The sequence below is a fragment of the Ipomoea nil genome, unplaced genomic scaffold (genome assembly GCF_001879475.1).
Source record: "Ipomoea nil cultivar Tokyo-kokei standard unplaced genomic scaffold, Asagao_1.1 scaffold0268, whole genome shotgun sequence".
Lineage (NCBI taxonomy): Eukaryota > Viridiplantae > Streptophyta > Magnoliopsida > Solanales > Convolvulaceae > Ipomoea > Ipomoea nil.
Genome location: NW_017616696.1, coordinates 4,859,382 through 4,872,671, shown reverse-complemented (window position 1 = coordinate 4,872,671; position 13,290 = coordinate 4,859,382). Strand labels below are relative to the sequence as shown.

The window sequence follows — 13,290 nt, the reverse complement described above, 5'->3', positions numbered from 1 at the left end:
TTGTTTTGTATTTTTTTTTTTAATTATTTGGAAAGTTCGTTTCTGATGTCTGTTGTTAACTTTTTTTAAAAAATCACATGTTTCGAATGAACATAATTGTATAATAGAATGTATATAAACTCCTAACATAATATACATAATTTTTTTTGAAAGGATAATACACATAATCTAACATAATACATAATACACATAAACTTTAACTCTTAAAAAAAGTCCCCATGTTTCGAATGTACATAATTCTATAATAAAATGTACATAATTGTATAATAGAATACACAAACTCCATCGCGTCATAACAAAACGAAGTCGTTTTGAGCAAGGCGGGGCGCACAATGTATTATGCGCCTTGTTGCATGATATAACGATTGAACATTCAGTATGTAAATTGTGTATATTTAGACCCAGATCCATGGTATAACTGTTCGGTTCTCTATAGCAAAGTACCCCTAAGAAAGAATACAGGGCCCAGTATGGATAGATCAGCCCATTTAAAGAGTTATGTTAGCCTAAATGGAGGGACATTGGTCTAATAATAAGCCCATATTTGTGAGGGTTTAGTCTCTTAACCCAACAACTGTTTATGTTAAAAGGTCCAACAATTTTGGTGCTTTCTGGGTTGGGTTACTGTGCCTTCACTCTTAGGGATATTAATGCATTATTATTGTCTTTCCATATATATATATATATACACGAGATAATATTAAAACATGCAACATAAACATATCTACAAATCTAATAAGAGCTAATAAAGTTAGACCCTTAACATGAACTAACAAATGTTGGTGTAATTGTTTGTTGAAAAGAATGATTCATAATTGTTAAACATATACTATGCATATGTTAGAGTGTATTAATAAAATACAACATAAAATTTAGTATGAACTTTGGTCAATTAATTAGAATCACGCATTGAGAATTAATGAAACGGTATACCTAATTTACAGTACATATTCAACACAAATAAGAACCTATGCCTATTATCATTGTCTTTTTGGGTCGGAGAAGGAGGATATGGTTCTATTTTTGAATGTGTACTACGCCAAGGCACTAAAATTGCAGTGAAGCACACCAGAGACTAGATCAACTCAAAATTTCATTTATGACAGAAGTGGCAACAAAAGGAAGCATGAATCACGTCAATTAATAGCTAGGGTTTTGTATTGCAAAACTATGCTTAGGGTACTATCCAGTGAAGGTGATTCTTTTTAAAATTGATATTCCTCCAGTTAATCCAATATTTCTGCCACAGGTCATAGACCATAGTTATGCATTTTTGAAATATTTACTTTTATGAAAATTTTGATAATCTTGCATTGATATACGTCAATCAGGATAACGAATGATATTTTGATAAATTCTGAAACACTAATTTAAAATACACATTGAGCATCATACTTTTTGCGCAATGCGCGTGTGATAACTAGTAATACCCATATGAGACATTGAGCACTCATTATTTATCTTGCACTTGATCACAAAGGAAGTGACCATTTGTCAATGGCCTGTAGAACACAACATTAAAAAATAAACATGAGGCCCTCCATGAAACAGATTGAAAATATATTTGCACTGTGAATTCCCAACAGTGAATGGATGTGGTTTGTTGACAGTTTTTCCCAGGACCCAGTGTTTCGCTTCCTTGGGGTTTACCAGATAACAACAAGATTATAACGTGTCTGATCTGCAATTATCCAAACCCATGATTACTGGATTTTCATTGTATGAATATTGAAGCGAGGAGTCCTTGTCTTACAATGTAATCAACAACATTAGTACAATAACCACAACAAATTCACTTCAAGTTGTTATTGTACAATAATGCTTACACTTCAGGTTTATTTGACAATGTACGGCGTTTACTTTAAGTTGTTATTGTATAATAATGTTGAAGTATTATTAGATCTCAGCACTACATTATGCTTACTTCTCAATAAGTACAGTCATCAATATTATAAGTCAAGCACGCTTAACCACGAAATTGGTTATCTAGTTGCAATATCCTTCTTAAAATCAATTAGTGATAAGTATGTGGACATTAATCATTTAACCATATCCCTCCATATGGTAATTAAGTCACATCGTCACGGCTTGATGGCATGATGCTAAACTCAGCCCTCCAAGTCATAGTCCCAACATAGGCTCATTTGATTATATACGTTATTGCATGAGTTCTATTTTTTTTTTGTTTTATTTTTTCACACACTAATTTCATTATAGTCACACTAAAAATATCATTTTAATCTGACATACTACAATTTTATCGACATTAATACATATCTATAACTTGATAAACCATTAATTTACAATAATGATAAAAAAAAAAAAACATAATCATAATTCACACGGCACTGTGTGATCTATATACCCTGATCCACCATATTACAACTGATTAAGCACCACAAACATACAGCCGGCAGAGTGCTCTAAGGGTCCCTGCCTGATGTTACCTGTTTACACTTGTGAAATTAACTTATAGTTACTTAAAAAGTTGTACAAGTCAAAAACTATGGCAGTTTATATTGGAATCCATGACATCCCCAAACACCTTTGATAATTATGGAATGCCATTAATTAATTAAATTGACATGCATATCAACTCAGAACACAATTGAATCCGCATTCTTCTCAACTTTATCATTACAAAACTTGATTGATTGTATGAAAATGATGATGGGGCCATTAATGTTGATGGGCTGTCGAGTAGGATTAAATTATTGCACAATCACATGCTGATAAACTATAATCTACATATATGAATTAATATTCAATTTAGTCATAGATTATAATGTTTTTTTTTTTCTTTTTTTTTGGATTTAGTCTTAAATAAATTTTTGTAATTAATTAAGTTATCGACTTTGATGGTTTTACTCAATCGAGTCATCTGTTAAGATAACTTGGTAATTTCACATATATTAATACTCAATTTAGTCCTAGACTGTAGTAGTTTTACCCAAGTTAGTCTTCAATTATACTAATTTTACCCAATTTAATTCTCAACTATAGTGGATTTTCTTAATTTAGTCCTTGATCCTAATAACCGATGACTCATTTGGGTAAAATTATCAAAATCTATGACCTAATTAAGCACAAAAAGTTGTTTAGAACTAAATAAAAAAAAAAACTAATATAGTTCAAGACTAAATTGGATATTAACTCTCACACACACACACACACACATATATAGATATATATATATATATATATATATATATATATGTATGTATGTATGTATGTATGTATGTATGTATGTATGTATGTATGTATGTATATACAAACACACACAAACAGGTACGGAGCCAGAAATTCGGTTGAGGGGGGCGAAGAACTAGCGATGGATTCATAAAATTTTTTCAGTAAAGGCGAAACATTAAAACGAAAGAGCTAATTTAAAAAATAAAATAAAATAAACACATCTTATTATTAATGTATTAAATATGTTGAAATCATAGGGAAGGAGTCAAAAAAAACCATTAAAGCAAACTATAGAATTATGTTAATGCCTAAATTTAAACCCCTAACCTTTGGATTAACTCAACATGTGCTCAACCAACTCATCTAGATCAACTGTTATTGATATTTAATAATTTTATTTTAATAATACTCACATATACTATATATACATATATACATACAAAAATTATATATGGGGTGGGGGTGGGGGTGAGGGTGGGGTGAAGGGGCAGCTGTCCCCTTTGACTCCGTCCCTGCACACAAACACACATTCTTAAAGGTTATGGAGACTTTTACCAGTTCCAATCCTCTTTTTCAAACTTCATAGTAGGTTTTCAAGATTTGTCATCAGTGCAGTGTAGTTCTGTGCCGTGTATTTATATGAAATCTATCTTCTCTTCCACTGATTATATGACATGCTTACCTGTTACATCCATCAATATGATCCAACTTAGAGCAATCCCATTAAGAATTTTTTCATAATTTTTGCAAACCTAAAATTTGGTACATAAGTTTCCAACAATTACAGGGCGTTTGGTTGGAGAGGGGGAATTATGTGGGAAAGGAATTGTAATTCCATGGGAGTTGAATTACTGGGAATAAAGTGATAATTTAAATTCCAGTGTTTGGTTGATAGGAATAGAATTACTGGGAATCACTGCTGGAAAACAGCGATTTTCCGACCACCAGAAAGTGGTCGGAAATCACTATAATCACGACGGAAAGCACTGTTCCGACCAATTTTCCGACCACTTTGGGGATCCGGAAAATCGCTTGTCGGAAATTCTGACCATTCTATCAATTGGACGGAAGTTCCGACCACAATAATAGGTCGTCGAACATTTTTGGTCACATGCAAAAGGGGGCTGACCATGTATTTCCGACCATATTACGGTCGGAAATTTCCGACCAACCACCAAATGGTTGGAAATCACAATCCGTTGACTATAAGGAATTGCAATTTTCCGACCACTATTTGGTCGGAAATATCTATCCCTTACATTTATGGGTTGTGATTTCCGACCACCAGTGGTCGGAACCCAAATGTCAAAAATTATTTATAAAAAGAATTTCACTGTTTTTAATTTACCCTGCAATAATAATTTTTTTTAAAAATAAAAATACTTTTATAACAATGTAACATCACCAAAAACTAGCAATTTTATAATAATGCAACTTCACATTTCAAAAAAAGTAGCTACTTCACATTTCAAAAAGTAGTAGCTACTTTACAATCCTAAATATTTTCACCATTTACATTTCAAAAAAAGTAGCTACTTCACATTTCAAAAAGTAGTAGCTACTTTACAATCCTAAATATTTTCACCATTTACATCACAAGTACTTAGTCAAAAGATTACACTGGAGATTGGGTATCACCATTGACATTGATATTATCTAAACCAATACCATCACTTTGAGTGTCATGAGCTGTAGGAACAACAGATTGTAACAATTCCGGATGTGCACCACATAACAACTCCATAATCTTCTTGTTTTGCTCCAAAATCTCCTTGTTGCTTTGCTCCAATTGTTTAATTCTCTCCTCACAAGCTGAATGTGAGGATGGTTCTCCATATGTAGATTTTTTTCGCCTTGCCACCTCGGGGAAGTAATGTTGGGTACTTGATCCAAACCCAAAAACAGAACCTCCCTTCTTCAAGCCACCTGTTGCCTCATACCAAATAGTTGCTGGTTCAAGTTCTGGTTGACTTTGTTGTTTTTCATTTACAATCTCCTATATTAATAAACAATTAAAATCAGAAATGCAATTAAGCACAAATTTAAATTTTATTGAAAAATTTCAGTAAATGCAATTAATTCCACTAAACTGAAAGGAATTAATTCCAGTAAGGAAACTGGAATTAATTACTTCCAGTTCTAATGGAATTAATTCCAGTGAACTGGAAGTAATTAATTCCAGTTTTCTTACTGGAATTAATTCCTTTCAGTTTACTGGAATTAATTCCACTAGAACTGGAAGGAATTAATTTAAGTTTAGTTTACTGGAATTAATTCTAGTTTCAGCTTTCAGTAAACTGATTCTCACATTCAACATTTCCTCTACTGGTGGGAACTAATTTCCTCTATATTCAACATTTCGATCAATCATAAATAGAAGCAAAAATTCAAGATAGCCAAACAATAGAATCAAATCATTTTCTCGTTATATAGAGGACAACATACAAGTTATCAACCTTAATATACAATACTCATAATAAGCTAAGGTTACTCAATACTTATTGTGCAAAGATTAAAACCTAACAGTGAACCACACTTCAATACTTAACTAGTAGCTTATAATGGTCAATGGTAATCAAAGTTAGATTATAGGAATTGAGATGCTCACCACGACTTGTTGGGCTTTTTTGCACACAAACTCATCGGTGTTTTTTCGTTTGTGTGTAGCTTTGAACAGGATTGCATGGGATGGCTCCTCTCCAAGCTTTTCTTTCTATCCAACATCAATAAACAAAACATTAATGTTGTTGTTAAACTTTAAATTGTATTTAGATATTAATTATTAAATGACTTACTAATCTTCGTCTGTGCTCGGTCATTGGGATTGAACCTCCAGTATGCAACGAGGGTCCCATTCCACCGCAATCTGAATTTCTATTTTTCTTGTTCTTCTCGGATAGCGCTTTGAATTCGTCCGTCTCCCAAAGTCTTTGATATTGAGCCAGAATCGCAGGATTAATCCATTGCGGTGGTGATTTACCTTTTTTCAAGTTGATGCACACTTAATTAAAAACTTCAATTCCAATATAAACTCTGCTAAATTACTAAAATTAATTCCCATACAAACTGAAATTAATTAAAAATTCCAGTTTTACTTAAATTGGAAATTCAACTAAACTGGAATAAATTGTTAGTTTACTGGATTCCAGTTGGTTAGTTTATTGGAATTAATTCCAATAAACTCCAGCAAACTGCTTCGATGATGATTTACCTTCTTTCAATTTTAAGCGCACTTGTCCCAACGTGTCGCTAAGTCTTTTGGGAGCATTTCTGTCATATATTTTCCTGATAACTGCTTCATCTTCTGGATTCCATTTACAGAATTTCTTTGATAAAAAAAAATAAACAAATTAAAATTAGTAAACATAAGTAAGAACTCTTGTCCCAATTGTAGTTATAATGTAATTTACCTTGTATTCATTAAACCAAATATCCTTTACACTTTGAGGTGCACTTCTGAACGTCTTGTAAGCCTCCGGGAAGTACCGAGTAATGCTTTCTATGATTTTTCTATGCCCATCGTAAGGTTCCAACCTAAAACAAGAATGGAAAACTCAAAATATTTCATTTTTCATTGTTGTAAATCATAGTAAAAAACATATTTTACTTGATACCTAAACTATATGCACACAAAAAATTTATTTAAGACTTACGCTTCCATGCCAATAGGACGAATGAAGATCCTTTTGTCGGTTGGATCTAGATTGTGCGTTGGAGGTGTTGTTGTCATATTTGGGGTAGGTGATCCTCCTTCCAAATCAGTTGAGTTTGAAGTAGGCAATGCCGACATAGTATGCTCAGAATCACTTTCATGCACCTGTCGGGGTTGTGTCGAAGGTTGGGACATCAAGCTTTGCCTCATTTGCTTTGAGTTACGTTGTGACATAACTTAGGCTTCAGATAATGCAATGAACAAGAAGAGGCCAGTTTATTGTTTAGCAAAATGCAATGAGATAAGATAAGATTGGGAGAAGGGAAAATATTAACTAAATGCAAGATATATAAGACCAATATGTAAATCAATCCTAAAATATGTAAAGAAAGCAATGTCAAAAAATGTATGTGGAGTATAAATACAATCCCATGCTTCAATGTAAATAAATAAATAAATAAACACCAAAGAAAATCAAAGGCTATGTAAAGGTTAGTAGCCTTGAGACTTGTAATTTGATAAAGGCAGGTTGTATTCAATGGGAGATTGGTTCATAATGCACTGTTAAAGGCAATTTGAACATCATATATTGAAGAATTGAATGATGAACTGCTTAAAGATGAGAAGACCTTTAAGTTCAAGAAATCTACAGCTTTTTTGACAAAGACATAGTGCTCAGATAATCAAATCCTATAAAGGTGTACAGAGTAATGCATAACACAGAAAATACCTCTGGCACACAAAACATAGACAAAAATAAAAGATTTATGTACTTAAGGTGATGATGATGATCAGGTTCCATGGGTATGCTGCTAGGCTCTCCTCCCCAACTGGAATTATCACTTATGAACTTAAGATAATGTTGGTTGATGTCCATGGATATAGATTTTTAGAGTTTAGGAATTCAAGATATCCTATGTAGATATCTTATAATAAACTTGTAGATAGCTAGCAATATTTTTATAAAGTCTCCTATATACGAGCACTATAGTAAATTTAACCTGTCTGAAATTGTATCATAATCTAGACTCAATATAAACCCAATACTACTTTATTACTTCAAAATTATACTACTGTATATATGTCTGTATGTCAGCAACAAATTAAAGAATTACTAGGCTGCAAATTAAACAGTAAGATAAAATAAAAAATGTGGAAAGATAAAAGTTGTGAAAAATTTATGTGATGTTGGGGAAGAAGCTAGGGAGGGACCACCAACAAGGTAAATAAATAAAAGGCAGTCTGTACATTACAAGTTACAACATACATATATATTGCAGACTGCAGAAAATAATGTTAGAAGACAAATTTGTGATTTGCAAGAATGTTTTCAGGCATCCATGGTAATAAACTTTGTCAGGAAGGAAAGAATCAACTTTTGAGAATTCTAAAGTGTCCTTCTCAACATCATAACATCTATGGTAAACCCCAAAAGAGAACAAGGGCATATATAACTAATACAGCCAGCAGAAATGCATAACAAACACAACTCTGTAATTTAATTCTTGCATCACACTTTTGTAAACAATTATCATCATTTGTTATTAAAAAAAAAAAAAAAAACAGTAACAGAGCAACAAACCGAAATGGATGTTCAGATGTGTAAAAATATGGTAAAACCCTAACTCTAGAAACCCTAACTGTCGAAGCACATAAAAATTAGACACTCATAAACCAATCATTAGACTATCATAGTAAAACCCTAACTCTAGAAGCACATAATAATTAGGGAAAAAAGAGCATGAATAACTTACTTCACTTAGTCATAGGGTGAGGGCCGAATGAGCAGCGCCGATGCGTCGTCGAGTGGGGCAGAGTGAAATTTGTGAGGGAGGAGGGAGGAGGGAAGAGGGAGAATGGCAGTGAGTGTGGGAGAAGGGAGGAGTCAACTGAGTGAAATTTGAGGGAGGAGGGAGGTATATACACGGTCGCGCCACTTTTTTGGGTGAAAATTTCAGAATGGCGCTTGTTAAGTGAGGGAAGAGAGAAGAGGCTGCGAAATTATTATTATTATATTATATTATATATATATATATATATGTTATATTATTATTATTATTATTATTATTATTATTATTATTATTATTATTATTATTATTATTATTATTATTATTATTATTATAATAGATTATAGATTATATATGATATGATATATGATATATTTTATGTATAAATAATATATATATTAACATAAAAGATAATCATAAACCAGACAAAATTAATTATATCAAAGTAAAAGTTGTTAAGCAAATAAAAACACATATCAAACACTAATTAAATTAGACATTGAAATTAAAAATCACCCTCGTCATTGTCGAATTCGTCATTATCAGCTTCATCATCAAAATCTCCACTATCATCTTCTACAGAATCATCACTGTCATCTTCTTCAATTTCTTCATTATCCTCTTCTTCTGAATTTTGGACATCTTGGTCGGACCAATGATTTTCACTTTGAGGTAATTCCACTTCATTCATTTGTAATGATTCGTGCACTAACTCTTGCACGTCATCTTGAATACTTTGACCATATCCATATGTAGGCAACGGTGTGTTATCCTGTTGATATGTGTACGCACTGTCAATAGCTCCTCTAGGGCGTACATTCAACACTACCCACCAATTCACTTTCTCCCTTATACCTCGTGGGTATGGAATATAACACACTTGACATGCGCTTTGTGCAATGATAAAAGGATCATACTTCCTATATCGCTTATTGTAGTGCACCTCAGCAATACCATATTCAGAATTGAATCGTGACCCAATATTCGGTGTTGGGTCAAACCACTCACACTTAAAGAGAACAACCTTTTTAATTGGAACATTTGGATACTCAACCTCAACAACCTCTTGCAACGTGCCAAAAAAATTTGATTCAAATTGTGCTAAACCAGTGCCCTTAATAGACACTCCATAGTTAGAAGTCGACTTTCTACGACAATATGGTTCAGTCTGAAACTTGAACCCATTAACAACATATCCACTATATGTGCAAACCTCCATTATCGGTCCAAGTGCCAAAGCAATGAGTGATTGGTTACCCACATTGTTCATTGGGTTACATACCTAAAAATGAATATCAAGAAACTGTCATAAAACAACAAATATAGTTAACAATAACAACAAATAATAAATCAAGAATGACAAAGCACATTAACATCTTACGTATTCTTTAAACCAATGTGCAAAATTCCTTTCAATTTCATCGTCTACATCTTGATCAGTACAACCAGGATTGAGGCGTCGTAAACCATTTTCATACATCCTACAATAGTGAAATTAGATATATACATTTGAAACCAACATTAAACCAAAAATAGAGCACGCATACCTTAAAATAGGTTGAACCTCCTCACAATTCAGTAACACATATTGATGAGCGGCGAACTGTTCTTCTGCACTCAAAAATCTTATTTCTCTCTTGCCCATCGACCGACCTGGTCGATTAAATATTGACAAAGTAACTGGCAAGTTAGGATCAATGCCGCCATCATTTAGGTTACGACCTATTCTTGTTCTTCTACTTTGCACATCATCGTCAAAATAAAGTGATGCAAAGTGTGTTGCCTCTTCAAGCATATAAGCATCAGCAATTGAACCTTCAACATATCTCTTATTTTTCATTTTGGACTTCAAGTGGTTGAGAAATCTTTCAAATGGATACATCCAACGATATTGTACTGGGCCACCTAAACGTGCTTCATAAGGAAGATGGGCAGGCAAGTGTTCCATGCAATCAAATAGTGCTGGGGGGAAAAATCGTTCTAACTGACACAACGTTAAAACAATCGATTTTTCCATTTCACATATTTTGTCTACACGTAGGGATGTAGAGCAAAGATTTCGAAAAAATGCACTTAACTCAGTTAAAGGCTTCCAGCAACAACTTGGTAAAAACATGAAGGCTACAGGTAAAAGAAACTGCATAAAAATATGGCAGTCGTGACTTTTCATCCCAATTAATTTAGAAGATGTAGAATCAACACATGTAGCCAAATTAGAAGAAAACCCATCTGGTAACTTCAAAGTCTTTAACCACTCATAAACAGCCAATTGATTAGTACGGTGCAAACTGTAGCTCGCCTTGGGCATAAGAAAACGTCCATTATTTTCCACCAACTCAAGTTGTGGCCTATTACATACATCCTTCATATCAAGACGTGCACTAGGTGTGTCTTTATTTTTTGCTGTGCCTTTGACATCCATAACTGTGTGAAAGATGTTGTCAAACACATTTTTCTCTATATGCATCACATCAAGGTTATGACGTAGCAAGTTATCCTTCCAATAAGGTAAATCCCAAAATATGCTCCTTTTTTTCCAATTGTGTGACTGTCCAAACCCATCAATGCGATCAATTGGACCATCAATAATCCTTGGGATATTTTCCAAACAATGAAACAATTCATCCCCTGTCATAATTGGTGGAGGTATTGATTTCTCTACCCGTCGTTTGACGAAGGCATCTCGATTCTTCCTCCAAGAGTGATTCATTGGAAGGAATTGACGGTGACAATCAAACCAACATGTTTTATGACCATTCTTCAAGTAAAATGATTTAGAATACTGAAGACAATAAGGACATGCTAGTTTCCCGGCTGTCTGCCATCCAGATAACATACCGTACGCAGGAAAGTCATTGATGGTCCACATTAACGCAGCTCGCATCATAAAATTTTGTTTCAGTGATGAATCATAAGTTAAGACACCTGTTTCCCATAACAACTGAAGTTCATCAATTAAAGGCTGCAAATAGACATCAATATTGGTTTTTGGGTTCTTTTCTCCAGGAATAATACATGTTAAGAATGTGTATGGTGTAGTCATACACATTGAAGGAGGGAGATTATACGGAACAACCATAACAGGCCAACAAGAGTATGGCTTCGCATTGAAACCAAAAGGAGAAAATCCATCAGAACATAAGCCCAATCTCACGTTTCTAGGATCTGCTGCGAAATCAGGAAACCTTCTATCAAAGTGCTTCCATGCTTCACCATCTGAAGGATGACACATAATACCAGGTTCGCGGCGATTTTCATAATGCCACCGCATGTGTGAAGCAGAGCTATGTGATGCATACAATCGTTGCAATCTAGGGATGAGAGGAAGGTAATGCATTCTTTTGCGTGGCACCTCTTTTGTACGAGTACATCTAGGTGGGCGTGGTTTAAATCTTGGCTCACCACAAAACTTACAGTGCTTGTCATTTATTTCAGACTTATAGTACAACATACAACTGTTTACACAACAATCAATCTTCTCATGTCCAAGACCAAGCTTTGTAAGTAATTTTTTTGCATCATAATACCTGTTAGGTACTCGATTATCGGGACCCATCAAATGGTTAATATACTCAAATATCTGATCCATTGCTAGTTGCGGTATATTAAAAGTTGTCTTGATATTCATCATCCTTAATGTATATGCCAACTCTGTTTCTTCACTAACATTCATTGATAAAGGTTGCCTCGCAGCATTTAACAAATCATAGAAGTTTTGTGCACTACTATGTGGCTCTTCATCTTGGTAATTCTCGGCATTTAGTGGGAAAAATGATGGACCAGATGCATCAAAAATCATTTGTTCATACTGATTGTTTTCACTAGAGCCCGCATTCATATTCGGTTGTATTGAGGGGGGAAGCTCATCGTGACATGTCCAAACCCAATAATTCGGTTCAAAACCCTTCTTATACAAATGAACACGAACATCATCTGCAGGCAAGTGTACTCTATTCCTACACTTACTACATGGACACCTAATCAGCATTGAAACCTCGTAACAATGAAGTCTGCTTGCATAATTTATAAATTCCTCAACACCAGCTAAAAACTCATTAGTGTACCCCCTTCTTCCTGGTAACAATCGGTTATACATCCATTTTCGATGTTCAGGTATATTAGCCATGTGAAACAACTGCAAAAGTATATACAATACAAATACAACATATATAAATAATTTAAATTATTACATTATGAACATACTAATAAAAAATACACAACATATAAATTAAAATTCAATATTAAAAATCATAAATATACAAATAATTCTAAACACAAACATAAATAAATAAACAAATTTTACCCACACACATGTATATATATGCACACTACATAAATAAATAAATTTAAAATGTATTCAAAAAAATATATACAAAAAATTAAAGCTAGATCTACAAAACAAATTGACGTAAATAGAAATTTTGAAAATATATACACATACCTTAGCTTGATTTCAACACAATAGTGGAAAAACCTCCTGCAAAAAAAAAAATTAAAATAATACAAAAAGGTTCAAACTAGCTACTAGATCTATAAAAAAAAAAAGATATAAATGGAAGTTCTAAGTATATATGTACATACCTTACATGATTTCTACACTATTGTGAGTGCTTTAGCAAAAAACATCCACCAAACATGAAGAAATATGTGGAAAGAGGT

General features: G+C 33.3%; 2 protein-coding genes across 2 annotated transcripts; both read right to left on the bottom strand.

Moving 5' to 3' along the window:
* Nucleotides 1-6,359: 6,359 nt before the first annotated feature.
* LOC109153192 lies at nucleotides 6,360-7,026 on the bottom strand. The gene is made up of 3 exons (XM_019301023.1): nucleotides 6,846-7,026; nucleotides 6,603-6,726; nucleotides 6,360-6,518 (listed from the first exon to the last, which is right to left on the bottom strand). Exons 1-3 carry the CDS (start codon nucleotides 6,980-6,982, stop codon nucleotides 6,360-6,362), a joined length of 420 nt encoding a protein of 139 aa, XP_019156568.1. The 5' UTR covers nucleotides 6,983-7,026.
* A 3,100-nt stretch (nucleotides 7,027-10,126) lies between these two features.
* LOC109153185 lies at nucleotides 10,127-12,430 on the bottom strand. Its single transcript, XM_019301011.1, has one exon. It carries the CDS (start codon nucleotides 12,428-12,430, stop codon nucleotides 10,127-10,129), a length of 2,304 nt encoding a protein of 767 aa, XP_019156556.1.
* Between the last annotated feature and the right edge of the window lie 860 nt (nucleotides 12,431-13,290).